The sequence below is a fragment of the Thalassophryne amazonica genome, chromosome 10 (assembly GCF_902500255.1).
Source record: "Thalassophryne amazonica chromosome 10, fThaAma1.1, whole genome shotgun sequence".
In the NCBI taxonomy this organism is placed as follows: domain Eukaryota; kingdom Metazoa; phylum Chordata; class Actinopteri; order Batrachoidiformes; family Batrachoididae; genus Thalassophryne; species Thalassophryne amazonica.
The window spans coordinates 83,854,851-83,875,300 of NC_047112.1; the positions used below are offsets into that span (position 1 = coordinate 83,854,851).

The following is a 20,450-nucleotide window of genomic DNA, read 5'->3' on the forward strand; positions in this document are numbered from 1 at the left end:
CACATACACACACACACATACACACACACACATACACACCACATATACATACACACAAATGAATATATAGGGAGAGAGAGAGATGGATATGCCAGAGAGAGACATAGATATGCTGGTTGAATTAATTGTTGAAATCTTGGCTTCACAAATTTCTGGAGGGAGTGACTCTCTGAATACACAATCAGAAGATCACACGGTGTCACTCCTGTAAGAACAGGTATAGCTACAGTGGACACAAGATCACCAAAATTGCATAACAGAAGGTTGGGAAAATGTTCGCTGGTCTGACGAGTCTTGATTTCTGCCATGTCATTCAGATTAGTAGGGTCAGAATTTTCTATAAAGAACAGAAAAGCATGGATCCATCCAGCAATGCATCAACAATTCAGTTTGGTGGGGTAGCAACTATACATTGGAATCATGGCAACACAGACCAACATTTCTGACGACTGTTTCCAGCAGCTTCATTAATCTATGCCACACACAATAAATAAAAAAATTAAAAAAATATGAGGGCAAACTTGGGTCTAAATTGGTACTAGCAAGGTGTACTTAAGAAAGCGGTCGGTGAGTGTAAATCATGACATTCGAGGTTACAGTAAAGGAAATACACATATGGAAATGTTTCTCAGATCAAGAAGATGGGTTTGAGATGAAATTGTTCCTTGGCCAATGATTTCAAGCAAAGCACGAACAAACGTCCACACATCATCAAACAGACCCCGGGCATTACAGATCTCTCCAGCTGTTAAAGGAATCAGCACAGTTCATCCATGTTGGAAGCACAGCATGAAGTGTACATTAACCAAACATGTTAATCAATGTTAGTCTCACTTTATACACTTTAATAAGCACTCAAATGTCTGTCTGAGAGTCTTAAATATAAACGATGATAAATAAAACTACACACTGGGACAGCTCCTGAAAAGTTACAGAGAAACATCACCTTGTGGTTGGCTGCAAAGTAAGCAAAACATTTTCTGACAGATGTACTTTGTTATTATTGGATAACCACATGTGGATCAGCTCCGTCATAGGTGTAAGATTTATTTCTCACTGTGAGCAGGTGAAACTTCGTGATCTCTGGCAGATAGTGTAGTGACTACTGTGGCGTTTGGAACACCATAAATATCTAACAGAGTTGCCAGATTGAAGTAAGTGTAAAGTATGTAGTAGGGTGTTGGTGTACGGGTCAGCTCAAGTTAGAGGTGCAACCATACAGACCTGCGCCTCTAACTCTAAAACAGACAGTAACGAGTAGCTCGGGCCACCGTGTTGGGATAGAAATCGAATGACTTTCCCCAATGTAAACAAAGCAACGTACTTGTTTACAGCACAAAAGCATTAGAAATTTTTTTTTTGGGGGGGGGGGGGCTCATCTGTGATTTCTTGCAGCTATTTATTATGTGGATCTTTATGTGTTAACAGAATTTTACTGAACTTATTGGAAATCAACAGCTGTAGTACTAAATTAATCTGGTGTGAATTCTATCAGTCACAGTGTGTGATAGGAGTGAATTCTGTTATGAATTAAGGTGGATGCTGACATATTAAAGGAGAGGGGCTGTCAGAAATATCATTCAATTTGCAATTTCATAATTGCATGAAAAAAAAACATGGCACCAACAACAATACCAATAATGTTGTTGTCTTTTCAGCTGCTTTCGTTTTTGTTCGGGGTCACCATAGCGGATACAGTCAGATCCACAATGGTTTTTGGCACGTTTTATGGAATATGCTCTTTCTGATGAAAGTCCAGTTTTTCGTGGAGAAACACAAACAGCCGCTGGTGTACCAAAGAGGTCTCCCATCCAAGTACTAACCAGGTCCCACACTGCTTAACTTCTGAAATCTGACATGATCAGGCTGACACAGAGCAGACCGGCTGCCAACAAGATTACTAATAATAAAGCCCATAAATATAACATACCCCACCAAACTCTAACTTCCTGATTCCTCACTTTGAAGTCACTTTGGATAAAAGTATCAGGCATATTAATATAATTTAACATGATCGTGAAACCCATAGTTTGTATTTCTGTAGTATTTGCCACAGGCAACACCAGATGGTGGATTTTATGCATTGTATCTGAAGGGTATAGACTCAAGTTGTAGATCTTGGTGGTGTTATCAGTACAACGGTACATCACAAACTCAATCCCTCTCTCAAGAGAGACAAAAATATCACAGACGGAACTCAGTGCACCCTGAAGTGTTTATTCACATCAATGTGTGCAACCACAGACTGCAAACGTCAATGGCTGCAACACTGCGAAATTGATTCCTAAGTTGAGCAACATGGTATGTTACAAACACAGTACACAGTAATTTACATGGTACATTTATAAACAAAGCCAAGTTTGTAAAAAAAAAAAAAAAAGGCAAAAATAAACTCCTCTACACACACAATGCACATAATCTGGTTCCAAATAACATTAACTGAGCAAAATATCCATGCAGTATTTTGGCTTCAATTTTGCACAGTGAATGTGTGCGTCACCATGTCTGATTTAAAGTGAAGTAAACACTCCTGTTCTGTGTCGCTGTTGTTATGAATAAACCTTAAGTCTTAGATTCCAACCATGTACAACCCCAATTTCAGTGAAGTTGGGACGCTGTGTAAAATGTAAATAAAACACAATACTATGATTTGTAAATCCTCTTCAACCTATATTCAATTGATTACACCACAAAGACAAGATATTTAATGTTCAAACTGATAAACTTTGTTTTTGTGCAAATATTTGCTCATTTTTAAATGGATGCCTGCAACATGTTTCAAAAAAGCTGGGACAGTGGTATGTTTACCACTGTGTTACATCACCTTTCCTTCTAACAACACTCAATAAGTGTTTGGGAACTGAGGACACTAATTGTGAGTGTCACGATTAGGTATAAAAGCAGCAACCCCAAAAGGCTCAGCCGTTCACAAGCAAAAATGGGGCGAGGATCACCACTTTGTGAACAGCTTTGTGGAAAAAAAAAAAATAGCCCAACAGTTTCAGAACAATGTTTCTCAATGTTCAATTGCAAGGAATTTAGGGATTCCATCATCTACAGTCCATAATATAATCAGAAGATTCAGAGAATCTGGAGAAATTTCTACACATATGCGGAAAGGCCAAAAACGAACATTGAATGCCCGTGACCTTCGTTCCCTCAGGCGGCACTGCATTAAAAAACGAAATCATTGTATAAAGGATCTTACCCAAAGTTCAAAGTTCTTTATTAGTCGTCTCCTTTCGGAGAAATTTAGTTTGGTGCACAGACCTTGGTGCACCTGCACAGACAATAAAAACAGGACCAGCCTTTACACAGTAAAAGCCACAGAAAAATATCACAGACAATGAAATAACAAATAACCAAAAATAACCTTAAAAATCGCTGTAATCAACCCACTATATACTACTAAAACCACACAACCATTTACTACTCACCATTCAACTGAAAAATGTGCAAAATTTATCCTATGACATATGTACAATTTAAGCTTGTTCATTAATAAGCTTAATAGACAACGGAACAAATGAGTGTTTGTACCGATTACATTTGCACAAAGGAACACGATATCTCTTTCCCGAGTTTAACAAGGTGTACTCTGAGTGCAGAACATGTGAGCTGTCCATTAAGATGTTTTTTGCTTGTGTAATGGTTGCTCTGTAAGAGAGTTCTTGAAAACTGGGAGGAGTGTGGCCCATAATCTTACCTGCAGTCTTTATAAGGGCATGGATCTGTGCTTTCGATTTGACTGGAAGGTTCCCAGACCAGCTGGTGATACCATAGCAGAAAATGGACTCAATTGTAGCTCTGTAAAAGATTAGCATAATGTTCTTGCAGACCCCGAATAAACGGAGTCTGCGCAAAAAGTGCAACCGTTGGTGAATTCTGACACTGACAGAAGTAACGTGTCTGCCAGCTTAAGTTACTGTCAATGTAAACACCAAGATATTTGTAAGAGGTCACCTGTTTAATTGTGAGGTTGTTTATGACAACAGGACTATGGTCACCGACTGATCTGGGATCCAGCATCATCTCCACCGTCTTGTTTGTATTTATCTGGAGTTTATGGTTGTCACACCAAACCACAAAATCATTCACAGCAGCCATGTGAGAAGAAGCATCAAGTGACCTGGAAAGTAAACTCAGAATGACAGTATCATCAGAAAACTTCACCACATACTGATCAGGCACAGAGTCGTTAGTATACAAAGTAAACAGGAATGGTGAGCTGACGCACTCCTGCGGAGCTCCCGTACAGCTCACCACTGTATCTGAAAGTGTTTCGTTTATTTTCACTTGCTGTGGTCGATCCGTCAAAAATGAATGATACCACTTAATTAAAAAGGGGTTAACTTTCATTTGTGCCAACTTCCTAAGAAGAATATGTGGCTGAATAGAGTTAAACGCAGAACTAAAATCAATAAACAACATTCTAGCATATGTACCAGACTGATCAAGTTGCTGTAATATGAGGTGCATCAAAGTTGTTATAGCATCACTTGTGCTGCGTTTCCTTTTATAAGCAAACTGGTAACTATCGAAAAATGGCCACTTATTACTTACTACTTACACAATTACCACTTAGGCTCAGGAACACTTCAGAAAACCATTGTCATAGTTCGTCGCTACATCTACAAGTCCAAGTTAAAACTCTACCATGCAAAGCGAAAGCCATACATCAACAACATCCAGAAACACTGGCACCTTCTCTGGGCCCGAGCTCATTTGAAATGGACAGACGCAAAGTGGAAAAGTGTGCTGTGGTCTGATGAGTCCACATTTCAAATTGTTTTTGGAAATCATGGACGCTGTGTCCTCCAGACAAAAGAGGAAAAAGACCATCCAGATTGTAACCAGCGCAAAGTGCAAAAGCCAGCATCATATGGGGTGTGTTAGTGCCCATGGCACGGACAACTTACACATCTGTGATGGCACCAAGAATGCTGAAAAGTACATTGAGGTTTTGGAGCAACACATGCTGCCATCCAAGCAACGTCTTTTTCAGGGACATCCCTGCTTATTTCAGCAAGACAATGCCAAGCCACATTCTGCACATGTTACAACAGCGTGGCTTCGTAGTAAAAGAGTGCACATACTAGACTGTCCAGCCTGCAGTCCAGACCTGTCGCCCATTAAAAATCTGTGGCACATTCTGAAGCGCAAAATACGACAACGGAGACCCTGGACTGTTGAACAACTGAAGTCGTACATCAAGCAAGAATGGGAAAGAATTCCACCTACAAAGCTTCAACAATTAGTGTCCTCAGTTCCCAAACGCTTATCGAGTGTTGTTAGAAGGAAAGGTGATGTAACACAGTGGTAAACATACCACTGTCCCAGCTTTTTTGAAACGTGTTTTCACAATGATGTCGGTTTTTAATGCAGTGCCGCTTGAGGGCTCAAAGGTCATGTGCATTCAATGTTGGTTTTTCGGCCTTGCCTCTTACGTGTAGAAAGTTCTCCAGATTCTCTGAATCTTCTGATTATATTATGGACTGTAGATGATGGAATCCCTAAATTCCTTACAATTGAACGTTGAGAAACATTGTTCTTAAACTGTTGGACTATTTTTTATGCAGTTGTTCAGAAAGTGGTGATCCTCATCCCATCTTTGCTTGTGAACGTTTGAGCCTTTTGGGGATGCTCCTTTTATACCCAATCATGCCACTCACCTGTTTCCAATTAACCTGTTCACCTGTGTAATGTTCCAAACAGGTGTTCTTTGAGCATTCATCAACTTTCCCAGTCTTTTGTTGCCCTGTCCCAGCTTTTTTTGAAATATGTTGCTGCCATCCATTTCAAAATAAGCAAATATTTGCACAAAAACAAAAGTTTATCAGTTTGAACATTAAATATCTTGTCTTTGTGGTGTATTCAGTTGAATATAGGTTGAAGAGGATTTGCACATCATTGTATTCTGTTTTTATTTACATTTTACACAACGTCCCAACTTCACTGGAATTGGGGTTGTAGTCAGAGTAGACAGAAGTTTGTCTCTGACACTTCGCCCTCACATATCTCACATGAGGTTGGTCTTTCTCTGCGTTTCCCTGCTCAAATGATAACAAGAGTCAGATCTCAGACCTCCTACATCTTGTTAATGTGATTTTCGGGCTGGGTGTCTGACTCCATGCTCCACAGCTGCTGCAGGACTCCTGCAGGCTCCAAACACAAAATGATGTTGCGTCCCATCAAACATTCACATATTATGAGAAAATGGTTATAACACATGTTCCTAAATTACAGGAATTACGCAAATAAAAATTATTCAATTCACATGTAAAACTACCAGTCAAAGGTTTTAACACACTTTCCCCTTCAAATGAATGCGGAAACTTTTCACCGGTAGTGTATGTTGTAGCAAATACAGTTCAGAGTTATTAGCGGGGTTAAGAGTCAATATTAGAGCAGTTAGTTTAGACGGTTTTAGTTTTTCCAAATGTTCAGCCATGTTGGACTTACCTCACTGTGATGAGTGAAGACAAGGAATAGAACAAATCAATCTGCTGAGAGTCCAGTTCAACAGTTGATCAGTAACTATGATGTATTTAATTTGTCTGTGCAGTGCTGTGACATTCTAGCACTGGGCGAATATGGGCTGGTTGTCACAACAAAGCTGGGAAAGCAGCTCAGATATTTGAATGTGAGCCCAAAATCCTTCCGCCACAGCAACTCCAGTCAATAGGCCCAGGCATTACACAACTCCTGTTTTTAATGTACCAAGGGAAAGTTGTTTGTACATGTCGACATCTTGTAAAGCTGAGTATCGGTAAACTGAAAAACCATTCTGATTAGAAAATTTAAAAGAAGCAAGACATCAAATTGCTTTCAATACAAGTCCTGTGGTTATACGGTGTGTGTGTGTGTGTACATACCTGTATATCGAGCTCTTGACAGCGCTGAGTTAAACTTTCCTTCTCTGCTAAGAGTTCAGCAAGGTCCTCGAGTGCTTTTTTTAGCTGACACATGCAAGAAAAGCAGAATTTGCGATAATATTAAAACTGAAAAACTTGGCCAATAAACTCTAATGCACACATTAGAAACACACCAACAAACTCTAAAGTACCCAGGGAGAAGATGTAAACTCCAAACAAAATCTAACAAGATTATTGTGAAACCAAACTATCTTCTTGCTGAGAGAAAACACCCTCACTGCTGAAAATTTAGTTGTCCAAAGTTGACAGAAACACTCCCCTCGCAAAAAAAAAAAAAAAAAAAAAAAATGTATTTTAAGACGTTCAAATGTTTCATAAGATTTCGAAAATGTTTGTAATTTTAACAACTAATAACACAGAGATCTGTGGAATGAGAGCTGTCGTATCAAGGAAGGCGATAGTCTAGTGGTTTAAGCATTGGGCATGAGACGAGAGGATCATCTGTCAAAACCCCCACCAGACCGGGGGGGGGGGGGGAAATCACTCAGGGCCCTTGGGCAAGGTGCAGTTGAGCACCTTGCATGGCAGCACCCTGTCATCGGTGTGTGTGAATGCGAGGTGAGGCACCATTGTAAAGCATTTTGAGCTTCTGATGCAGATGGAATAGCGCATTATAAATGCAGTCCATTTACATTTAGTTGACCTTCTCCAGGTGGGTGGAGATGCAGTTTTGCTGGCAGAGCAACCAACTTTTGTTTCAATCTGGGACTCAGGTATCATCCCTAGGGAATGGAAGAAAGGACTTGTCATCCCAATCTGGGAAGGAAAAGGTGATCGCATGGATTGCAACAGCTATACGGGTGTGACCCTGTTCTCTGTGCCAGGGAAAGGTACATGCAAGAATCATTATGAACAGGATTCAGTTCCAGTTACTTGCCACTCAGCAACCAGAACAGTCTAGCTTCACACCAAAGCTCTGTGAGCATTCACAAATATCTGTAGTACTTCTTTGCATCCTACACGGACTTTTGCAAAGTGTTTGGTTGATTGGGCTGCTCTCTTGGACATCTTGAGAAATTCACATTATTCCGAACAAGTTACTGTTCATCATAGCCAGCCTATATAAACGGAGCATGAGTGCTATGTGGAGTGAAGGCAGAAACTCTTGACTTTGTCTCAGTTATAATTGGTGTTCTGGTTCCTTCATTGTTAAATGCTTAGATAGATTGGGTGTTGGGCACGGTCATAGAAACCACAGGTTTAGGTGCCTTTGTTGACCAGGAATGGCTGACCAATCTTGACTTCTTGAACAATGCTTTGACCTTAGAGTAAACAATGAATGCTCCGATTACAGCATTTGATAAGTTGAGTGAGGAGTCTGAATGTCAGGGTTTGTAATCATCCTGGATCAAGACTAAGATTCTGCATTTCAATGACTTCCTGGACTCAGTCATCAGAACTGTATCTGTGTGCGGTGAAAATGTCAAACTTGTAGAGACATTCAGTTATCTTGGCAGTGGCATTCATGTAAGTCCTTGCCCTCTGAGGTCAACAGACACCTAGGAAACACTTATGAGGTGAGGTGGTCGGCTGGTCGCTAAAGAGAGGTGCTTGGTGATGCTACTACATATGCAGGAGAACAAACATCCAACTGTTTAAGTCCCTTGTGCTTCTTTTCCCACTGTATGATCTGCATATGAGTGGATTGGTCTTGCAGAAAAACAGACTTGTAATGCTTCAGTAGACAGCAGGGCCACCCAGCTGCTAGGAAGCTACAGTAAGCAACATACTTTTTAACTAACCGTCTTAAAAAGTTTATTTATATTTAGTGATGTTGTCACATGCAAGTTTACTCTGTGAGGATCCACTCCGCGCAACAACACACATCTAATAACATTTTCATCTGCTCAACAGCGACAAGAAGCAGTTTACTGTGAGTGTTGTCGGATTGCCCTGTCCAACAACATTATGTAGCCGGTTAGCTTGTGACGGTATTTGCATTCTAAAAATCAATACTATACAGATTCATTTCATCTTTGTCTCATGTGAAAAAGTGACCCCCAAAAATATGTATAAAAAGACAGAGCCTATGTTGAAAATTTCCAGAGTTCTAATTTGATATATCTGACCCCATATGACATCCTCAAATTTACAGAGATCTTATTAATAACACTGACCTGCTGTTCCAAATCCCCAGATGACTCTGATGCAAACAGAGACAGGGTCTCTTTACTCATAAGCTGGAGATGAAAAACGTTAGCTTAGTAGAGTTGCTAAACATCTAGTTTTATAATGGTTCAAACACACAACAGCATCCCTATTTAAATAGATTATTCCTGAAAAAAGATACAACTATTCAGCATGCACTGCATAAAGATTTCTTTTTTTTTATATGCACATCTACAATCTGAATGACAGTGAATCAAGTTTCAAAATAGACTGACCTCCTGGATAGCAGTCATTACAACATGCTGTACAGACTCCTCCAAGGTCATGATGATCTGAATGTACTCTAAAACAGTGGAGAGAGAAATGCATGAAGCATACAAACACACTATACAGATTATTAAGGATAAAAATGTAATTTTTTTCAGCAAGGCAACAATGATAGATTGTCCAGTTGAAGACTTTAATGCAGAGCTCGGCATATTCTACCTTTTTAATTGCACAAACTTAATTCAGTGACAAAGTAGATTAAAAAGTGATCATTCACTCAAGCATGATCATGTGAAGAGACCATCTGCTCTTCATAACTGACTAAGTTTGACTAATTATTCACAGACAGATGCTGCTGCAAACACCATAGTTGGATATGTTTCTTAATGTCTTCAACAGCTGCAGTCATAAATTAAGGCATACGAGTAGTTTTAAAAACAAAATTTACAAAAACAAGCAATAACAACAACAAGTTGGGTTTTTTATTATTATTGTTCATATTATGGCTGTTAGGTTACCCTGCGCAAAAGAATGCACAGCGTAGCATATAGGTGTCAGTGCTAGTTCCCCCTGATAGTCATTGTATCAATTTCCCTTCAACACCAAATATGCTTATGCCCTAGTTACCCTTGTCTCACAAGAGTGCTCTGACAGCACAATATCCCCCGCTGGCTAATACTGCTTTGGCACATTCTGATAACATTTCAAGGTATCTTATAACACTTGTTTTGTCAACACATATCAGCTCTTTGCACTTCTGTCAAAAATTGTAAAATTAGTTAATTTTAGTAACGAATTCCTTTGATAAATCAAGAGAAACATTTCTTGGTAATGAATCACTGGATATAATAACAAATATATTACTTTTAAAAATAACCTGTTGATTCAGACTCTGCACTGAAAAATATAAATGAAAAGGAATTTATGATGCACCTTAAGTTGAACAATATGATCATGTGCGTATTACCAATATATAACAAGAACTTGTACCAAGTTCCAGGAAATTCCTCCTAAAAATGTGAGAGGAGTTGATTTGAGAATGCAGGCACCTAACTGAGTGCCAGGGAACAAAAATGAGGTTTGGTTCAAGCACTGCAACAGCAAGGTGATAGTCATTAACACAAATGTTTTTGCGCATTAGACTACCTAAAATGGTGGAGGTAATAATAATAATAAAAATAAAAAATTTGGAATCTGCTAAGTGCTAACATGGTCCTACACATTAGCAGAATTCCAACCAGTCACAAAAAAATAATTTCAAACTGAATTTATTAAAAAAAAGAAAAATTAATCTGAATTTAATGCGATAATCTTTGTATCTACAATGTGCTACACACATATGCTGTAGATATGTGAGGATCGGTCAGTCAGTGCACAACCACACACCTTGTTTGCGCTCACAGTTGACAGCACACCCTAGTATGAGCTGCAGCAGTCTCCCCAGCTCCACAGGGTTTGAGTGCTCAGCGACCACGGCCAGGTCAGGCAAAGGGAAGCCTGAGATGTCCTGAGCCAAAACCTAGCAGAACAGGCACAGAGTCAGTACAAAGATTATACTGCACAGTTAAAAAAACCTACAGTGACTTTAAATGATCTATCTGCTAACAGATAAGACAGTTCAGCGTTGCTGTCAGACCCCTTTTTTTCCCCCCATATGCATCCTCGACAGGAAATGTTTTTGTTTTTCTGGACAGTACTACGTGAGAACAGAAACACATCAAAATATGGAACTGTTTCAGCAATTTGTCCTCTTCAGATTCTACAAGGTACAGATAAAAAGTAACTGTATACCACAACAAAAACTGTATTGAACAAATGACATTCATTTCTTTGTTGAGATTCTAAGTGGTTCACAAGATCAGAGTAACTTTTCTGTGACACTGGACTCAGATTTACACAACAGAGGAAGCCTGCATCAGACAACAGTGCTCCAAGATGAATTACACACTGACCAACTGGAAATTACGCTTGTCTTGACCAATGGGTAATTTTGCGATGAAATATAATTTGAGGAAATATTTTTAAATGTTCTACACTCAGGTGCAAGCTTGAAAGGAGCAAACCAAGAACTTTGGTTTGCTGTGTGCTCGTACACAGACATCTAGTCCCCACTTGTTAAACATAGCAGTCTATCTCCAACAGAAAGTTGAAAGATGAGTGTCCCCTTTGCCTTTTCCACTTGCTGGGGTCCTCAGCACTGAGGCACCTACACCCTGATTTGTGCCCAGAGAAGTATGCTACATGTTCAAAATATTATGACTGACATTCTCTCACAATACAAGTAGTAAACCTCATCTGAGTCTCCCTACATTAACCGCTCCCTTGACATAAAGTTACCCCAGAGTCAGCACAAAAGAGACCAGGTACCAAAAACATCCAGTGGCTGCCTTAAGACACTGACCGGCATCCAAGTCTTACAACCATAAGCTCTTCCAAGGAGTCTGTCAATATCAAAGACTGAGGATCCAGGGAACTGAACATCACTTCAGAGATAAGTGAAACTTTTGAGGAGTTAAAGAGCTTCACTTTCACCACAAATGAATTTGATGGCTAACATCAGCGTGTAAGCCTGATCCCATCAGATCTCAGAAGCTAAGCAGTGCGGCATCTGGTTAGTACTTGGATGGGAGACCTCTTTGGAACACCAGCGGCTGTGTGTGTTTCTCCAGATGACACAGGAGTTGCAACAGTAAGGGCATCCGGCGTAAAAACTCGTGCCAAGTACCAATGCGGATCTATCCGCTGTAGTGACCCCAAACAAAAACGGGAGCAGCCAAATGGACGACAACAACAACATCAGTAAGTCACTGAAAGCCTGGAGCTTAGTCAGGACATTCACAAGTACAGATACTCCGTCTTCTCACTTAGCTTTTCAAGTGCTGAATCAGGCAATCTATTGATTCCACAAAGATCGCAGCACCATCTGTGACATTAAGGTCAATGGATCTTTCCTTACAGTAAAGGCAACTAAGTTGCTGGTCTCCACATTCCTATCAAACACCCAGTCCATACAAGCACTGACAAACACCAGAATTCACTGAAAAGAAGTCAGAGATTCTGCACTCGCTTCGCTGCACAGTACCTGTATATACACCGTCTAGAAGATGAAATTACACACAAGTACAGTTAGCTCAACAAACACTTAGACACTGATAAAGTTATTAAATTAGAGGCATATCACATGAAAGAAAATGAAGAGTAAGAGCTTGTAGTGCAGACTAAGCTTTGATAGGAGGTTAAATCATCATCACGCCAAATGAAATACTGTTACCATTTCTTAAGGAGTGATTTAAGTGAACACCAAGTGGACCTGCAACACTAAACATTTCTAACCAGTTAATTTGGAGCACAATGAAAGGGGGAATGTGAACCACACAAAAACGTGGTGTAATTCCTACATTACTCATCAGATGTTATTACAATAACTCTCCAATTACAGCTGAGAGACTGCTCAAAAAGATCACATGCATTACTTTCCTTGTTCCTTTATCTTTCATGGTACTGTCCACATATTTGTGGACTGAAATTTGCAAATATTTCCAGAATGTGACATATCTAAAGAGATCTTTATAAAACACACACACACACACAACAAACAGAAAGAAAAAACTTGAGCAACAGTACATATTGGTACCTACTTACCTCACTGTAATAATCCACAACCATCTGAAGGATCTTCTTCAAGTTATTCATCTGAAGAAGTCACACACATGATCACAGAACATGATAAATGCAACAATGACAAAGTATTTATCAACATAATTGATTCATTTTTGCAGTGATAAATTATTTTCCCAAATTGTACAGATGTAAAAATGTAATTACACGTGTAGAAGCTTCCAGTCTCTGAGATCAGATTTTAAGGTTCTGCTACTAGCCTATAAAACTGTTCACAGACTGGCACCTCCCTACTTAGCTGACCTAATTAAACCCTACGTACCAGCCCAGGCATTGCGTTCGCAGGATGCAGGACTACTTTGTGTCCCTAGGGTGAATAAAATGTCTGTGGGCCACAGAGCTTTCGCTTATCGTGCCCCTGTTCTGTGGAATGATTCCCCCTGTGTCAATAAAACAGTCAGATTCTGTAGAGACTTTCAAGTCCAGACTTAAGACGCACTTATTTTCCCTTTCATATGGCTGGCATAATGACATATTATGTTACTATGCTTTTTACTTTTTTACTCTTTTACTATGACTTTTAATCTTTTAATTCATTTTATTTTCTGAATTGTTTTATGTGAGCACCTTGAGGTGACTCTGTTGTGATTTGGCGCTATATAAAATGAATAAAGTGAAACCGAAAATGAGAAGCTCAGACAAGACAGGCATCTAGTGCTAAAACAATTCTTGATTATTATCAGAAAAAAAAAATGCCCATTAATTATTTCATTTATCAACAAGACAAAATACTATACTTTAACTTCATTATGCAGTATTATTTCTGGGCATATCCATATGTCTGTCAGGATCACTCAAAAACTGCTGAATCACATTTTCTTGACATTTGATGAACAGGTGAAAGGATCTTATTCATTTTGAATCAAGAGAAAGGAGCCAGACTTAGAATAAAAAAAAAACAACCTCTTTAATATTGTGCCATATGGTTTTTCATAAATTTCTCCATGAACATAAGGCCTTAGTCTAATAATGAAGACTCAGCAAGTACCAAATGGTTTTGATGTATCACTGATAATGCAAATAAAAATATATACTGCGATGTATATAACTGAGCACCGATTTAAGCTTCTGTAACCCAGATATCACATTTTAAACTGCTTTAAATCAATAACATTAAAAAAAATGTTTTAAAACAGCTTTAAGATTGCTAGTTCTTCTGTACTTGTTAGTTTGTTTAAATGACTCAAGCATAATGTGATGAATATCCTGACTCATTTTCTTTATGTTTATACACAAAATAATTAATGCTAAAAATAATTTTTTTTTTTTTAGCTTTTTTAAACTTTTGTCACTCAGCTAGTAAATGAAAGAAAAAACAGACAGATAGCGTGCAAGTTTTCCATAAGGGCCATCCTACTTTTACAATGTGTGCCACAGTGATTGCCAATGAGTGCCAAAAATTGCCAGCAGCTAAAAAAAATGGTTGCACTATTGTGGTAATTCCTGCTCATATGGTTACTTTCAGATGTTCATACGACCTGGACCCAAACTACACAAGGTCTCCAAAAAAGGTTGCCATGAGTGTGCACAATGGAAGCATTTGCCCTATTGAGGTTTCAAATCCTGCAAAATCTTGCAAAATTTTGGAGCGGTCTCTGTGCTGCGAGATGTCAGCAACATTGAGAACTGCATTGAACTGCTCTAATCAGGCTGCACTTTAACCGCTGCACACGTACAACAGCATTAACATCGCAACATAAAACTCTTCTTATATTGTGCCTAAACTCTCGTGAATATATTATCTGGGTTTTTAGACGTTATTGTGTTTGTTTTATGTAAACATGCAAAAAGCGATTTTGAAATTTTCAAAATCGCACATGGCCACCCTGTAGAGCAGTTAGCTCTGTGGAACAGGAATTGGACCACCAGTCTATAGGCCAGGGAGTGATTCCAGGTCGAAGCTTCATCTGTAGATTGGCAGCTCACCCAAGGAGAATCATAGACTCTAAACAATTCACATGAAGGTATCCGGGGACAAGTACCAGCCCAATGGCACGCAGGACATATATATATATATATATATATATATATACACACATATATATATATATACACACACACACACACACACACACACACACACACACACACACACACACACACACACACACACACACACACACACACACACACCTTACTTATTTTTCTTCTTCATGTCCACCCACATATGAAAAGTAACTTCACAGGAACACCGGACTACCCCACAATGCAAACAGGGAATTACCACAAATTAACGTATGACCCTATTCATGACCCATGTTGTGAAAGCGCGACAGCCACTTACAGTACTGTTGTTGGTAGAGCAACATATAACTGAAAGACAAGCACACGCATACAAGTGCACATTTCACCAGAGGAGGCAGAGTGCAGGCTGAGGCAAAAGCAGGGCTGGAACAGGGAGAAGAAGCTCAGTGGTAGTGGCAGTTGGAAAGAAATAAAGCATACAGAGGATTTAGCACACAGAGGGCATTCAACAAACTGTGACCAAAAACAAAAAAAAAAAAGAAGAAAGGTAGCGGACAAACAGAGGAAATGGAACTGCTCATTACCTTCAGCCTCCAGTTGCCTTCAACATCTGTTTTGAGACGACCGAGCCATGCATCACTGAACCATGTCGGGTCACTGCACCATACAAAACACAAACAAAATGAACTCCAGTGATGTGGAGCTGGAAAAATGTTTGGCATTTTGCCTGTTAACTTCAGTGATTAATTAACTATCCATCTTACCGATTAATTTTCTGTCAATCAAAAATTGTTACAGCTGTAAATTCCAGTTAAAGTCAAAAGGTAAAAAGTCAAAAATTGCTAAATGTGGGCTAGTTCTGTTTACAAATCACTTAAAATTAACTATATTGAGCTTTAGTTTCATAAATGTCATACTGAAGATCATATAACAATTAGAAAGGACCAGGTTGTAACATGATACTATAATTTTGAGCCAAACACAACCTTCTGGAGAAGATTAGCAACATGTGTGTGCTCTTACATCTGATGCAGTGCCTGTGACATTGCTGCTCCATTGGTCAGCTCCTCCACTAATCCACAGGGTGCAGGAGTGTTGAAGGTCTGCAACTGACAGGTTACAAACACACAATTAATAGTCACTTTTTTTATTTTTTTCAGTGGGTAATATTGGGTCAACAATCTGAGAACAAGAAAGAAAATGTTGGCATTCTTTCTTATCACATAGCTACTCAAACACAACAGAAGGGCCGGAGGTGATTTACACAAACCACTGTGAATAAACAATAAAGACATATGAGAAGAATGACAGACTGGGCTGTAGCCAACAGCACTAACACTGTTAAACACCAACATTTCCTTTAAGAGGTAACTACTGGTAGTTTTCCACAGCATGATACCAGGTAAGAAAGTAAGAAAAAAGGCAGTTTGTGATAACATCAGCTGCAGCAACTACTACCAACTGTAACAGAAAACAGCAATTACCAAAGAGGCAATGTTTCAAGAAAGTTCCTTTGGTCGTGTCAACAGATTACTTGGGGAATTTGACTTGTCCTGGTTAAACATTACTCAGTGAAGGTGATGATTTAGTGGTTAAAGCGTTGGGCTTGAGACCAGAGGATCCTCAGTTCAAATCTCAGCCTGACCGGAAAATCAGTAAGGGAACTTGGGCAAGGTCCTTAATCCCCTATTGCTCCCGGTGTGTAGTGAGTACCCTGACATCGGTGTGTGAGTGTGAATGGGTGAATGTTGTAAAGTGCTTTGAGCAGCTGATGCAGATGGAAAAGCGCTATATAAATGCAGTCCATTTACCATTTCATTCTGCTCCATTCTTCAGATAACATGATTAATGAGAAACATATCTCATAAATAATTACAATGGCCTTTATTGCATGCTCACGAAGAAATGTTGATATTTACCTCTGATAAGGAGGTTAGGTTTTCAGTACCGTTTGTATCACTGAACTAATTTTCTTGAATTTTGGTGGATAGGTGGGGTATGAGCCAAGGAAAAAACCATAAACTTTTGGAGTGAATCAAATTAAGATGGCAGAATCAGGATTTTTTTTTCTCTCCAAACTTTTTTAAACATTGTAAGATATGACACTTTATCAGATTGATTTTTGCCAATGTCAGAAAATAACACATAACTGATGACTGTAGAAAAATTAGCAGTATTCACATTATGCAACATTTGAACAATATATTTCATTTGGTGCAAATCACTATAAAGATCTAGATTTTATGTATCAAAATATCAATTTTAGGGTGTATATTTAAGTTAGGTAGCTGTAAGAAACTATTTTTAAGACATTCTATGAGCACCCAAACATAATGTTCATTTCTGATGGAATGAACACAACAAAATGATACTCTGTACCATAAACAGTCAGTCAAGGATTTGTTATTACAGTAACAAAATACTTCACTGCGCATGAATGTACGTTGGAGAACTGACGCAAGTTTTAAGGTCAAAGGTGGTAACCACATGTTGACTTGTGATTTTCATTGATTAATAAAAACTATTCATGATATAATTTTTGAAATCATCCTCAATCTACACCACCTAAAACTACTTCACAGACTGCATGCTCCAATTACAAGCACACTGTTAAATACAACTCTATTTAAATTTTAAGATGCCAAAAATGTGTGTTATACCCAGAATTCTCAGCTAATACATTTGATACAATTTCTTAAAAAGAACACAAACTCCAGCAAAAATTCAGCCCAGCATAGCAAAGGATTTAAAGGCTGAATCATGAGGTATTATCTGCCCATCACTAGGTGATCCTGATACAGATACTGCAACACCCAAGCAGAGACTCCTCAGCTAAAGTGGAACTATAAATAATTCAAGGAAGAATGGTGTGAGGTGAATTTATTCCTTTTCATTCAAGTATTTTCCCTGAAATAAGAAAAGTCATCCTGTTGCTTATATACTGTTGTACAATTGCGATTAAATCTATGCAATATTATCTACTTTAAAGTTCAGCCACAGCCACCAGAGAAACCTTCATCCCACAAAGACACACCAACTAAAATGCCCAACAATTTATGGACATCTCAACTTCAAAACTGCACCCCAAAGTAGAGACATTGGCACAATAACTAGCCTCGGTGAGCCATTTGACACATCTATTAATTTTTTGTTGTGTCATTTTAAATAAGTCTAATAAAAGTATTTCTACACCACTTATTTTCCTCATGATTTTCATTGCATCTGGTGCTGCTGAAATATGGCCCCACACCAGCAACAATAACACAGTGTCTTTTAATTGCTGACCTATGAGAAAAGGGGAGTAAATTCCATCCAGAAAGATTACTACCATATTATGTCTTTTTATAGAATTCTGTCTTACTGACCTATAAACTGGTCTAAACTGTACCACGTTTGGAATCAACTGAAAAGTTACAGTAATAGTAAAAACACACGAGGTTTTGAACCTGACCCAGAAAAAGTAGGGCATTGTTCTCCACATTTTACATTCTGAGAAAACAACATTTGAGGCAAAAATTCACACATTCTGAAGTCAGTTTGGACATGTGCAGACAAGGCACGCTGGGCATAGAGGGAGAATGATGCCGAAGATTGATCTTGCAGACAGGAGGAGAAGGGGAAGGCCAAAGAGGAAGTTTATGGATGTGGTGAAGGAGGACATGCAGGTGGCTGGTGTGACAGAGGAAGATGCAGAGGACAGGGTGAGATGGAAACAGATTTGCTGTGGTAACCCTTAACAGGAGCAACTGAAAGACCAATAATAATCAATGTGATGGTCAACAGATTTTTGTTAAGGCAGAAACGGCTACAGAAAGCAACACTCTCCACATCCGGCAATCCATTTACCCTATTGAGGTTTCAAATCCCACAAAATTTCACGAGATCTCAGAGAGGTGGCTTTCACTGCTGGGTGTGTATTATATTATTTTATACCTCAGCCATAACTGTGTTTTTATAAAACTGATACGTTAAACAAGATTAATAGTTTTTGAAAAGTCAGAGGCGAAGGTGATCCGTCCATATACAATATAGATACTGAATTTGGGATTTTCATTAGCTGTCAGTTATAATCATCAAAATGAAAAGAAATAGACATTTGAAAAATATCAATCTGTGTGTAATGAATGAATATAAGATACATGTTTCACTTTTTGAATGGAATTACTGAAATAAATTGACTTTTTCATGATATTCTATATGACCAGCACCTGTACATACAGTATTATATATTATTATTACGGTTTAACGGCTACTTCTTTTTGTTAAATGATGAGATAGTTCATTCATTTGTTTCAAGTCCCTTATTTAGACTTGAATTTTTAAAAATGTCAAATTGACAAATTTTACAGGGGACTACTCTGGTAACACACATTTAAGGAAAAAACACTAGACAATTATAATTGAATAAATTAAAAAAAAAAACACCAATTGTTACGTTTATTTGGAAAATATGGACAGTATGACATTCCACAAATACTGTACACTTGTCAGTGTCGGTGCTAACACCTGCTAGCTAACAACATAGAGCTCTACACGGGTTGACACCTGCTATCCTGAAAAACAAGAACCATTAACGTTTAATTCAGATAAAAATCGGCATGACGTTTTAATGTGAAAGAAAAAAAAACATTTACTGTACTCCGGTGTGTTTTCCTCTGAAAGTCAAAGTGTTGTCGGGGTTCTAACCTCTACTAACCACAGGTAAAAATCATCGCATTCATGGATTTAAACGCACGTTAAAAAAGAAGAAAAACTTACCCATATTATGAGACTCTCTACCAGACCTGCTTTGTACTCCTCCATTTATTTGCTCGCTTTAATTTAAAAAACTTCTTTCACCTGCCAACAGGATCTCCGACTCCGTTCCTCCTCATTTGACCTCACCTGCGGCTTGGCTGTCTTACTGCGAAGAACACGCAGAGCGGATCCACACGTGATCGTTACGCCGCAAAAACAACGTAACATGTATGTGAATCTGACGACTTCCTGATTTTTTTTTTTTGTTTTTTTTTTTTAAACGCTTGCTCTGCTTGCAGCCAGAGCATAGGATCTGGGTTTGGAGAGGGCGGGGCTATAAAAACACACCAATCACTTCGGAGGTTATTGACGATTGGCAGCTATTGAACGGCTGTGTGACCAATCAAAGAGCGTAATATGTTTTTTTTTTTTTTTACTATACGCCCCCATTATCAATTTCAATTTCAATTCAATTTCAATTGATTTCCTTTATATAGCGCCAAATCACAACAGAGTTGCTTCAAGGCGCTTCACACAGGTAAGGTCTAACCTTACCAACCCCCAGAGCAACAGTGGTAAGGAAAAACTCCCTCTGAGGAAGAAACCTCAAGCAGACCAGACTCAAAGGGGTGACCCACTGCTTGGGCCATGCTACAAACATAAATTACAGAAATAATTCACAGAACAATTCATGGACGAATATACAAGAATTGCTGTTGGTGCACAGGACAGGGGGATCGCCAACACAAACACAACTCC

The 20,450-nt window shown here is 38.7% G+C and overlaps 1 protein-coding gene across 2 annotated transcripts in view; it reads right to left on the reverse strand.

Annotated features, from left to right (window-relative positions):
- hook1 (hook microtubule-tethering protein 1) overlaps positions 1–19,905 on the reverse strand; it is a 38,663-nt gene extending 18,758 nt beyond the window's left edge. For both annotated transcript variants that reach the window (XR_004563164.1, XM_034180380.1), the window contains exons 1-8: positions 19,713–19,905; positions 15,978–16,063; positions 15,539–15,611; positions 12,954–13,004; positions 10,698–10,830; positions 9,320–9,387; positions 9,053–9,115; positions 6,876–6,959 (exon numbers count right to left, since the gene is read on the reverse strand). Coding sequence is in view for 1 of the 2 variants with exons in the window: in XM_034180380.1 (XP_034036271.1) it covers positions 6,876–6,959; positions 9,053–9,115; positions 9,320–9,387; positions 10,698–10,830; positions 12,954–13,004; positions 15,539–15,611; positions 15,978–16,063; positions 19,713–19,757 (603 nt within the window). In the remaining variant the exon portion in view is untranslated. The remainder of the gene's footprint in view (positions 1–6,875; positions 6,960–9,052; positions 9,116–9,319; positions 9,388–10,697; positions 10,831–12,953; positions 13,005–15,538; positions 15,612–15,977; positions 16,064–19,712) is intronic.
- Positions 19,906–20,450: the final 545 nt, after the last annotated feature.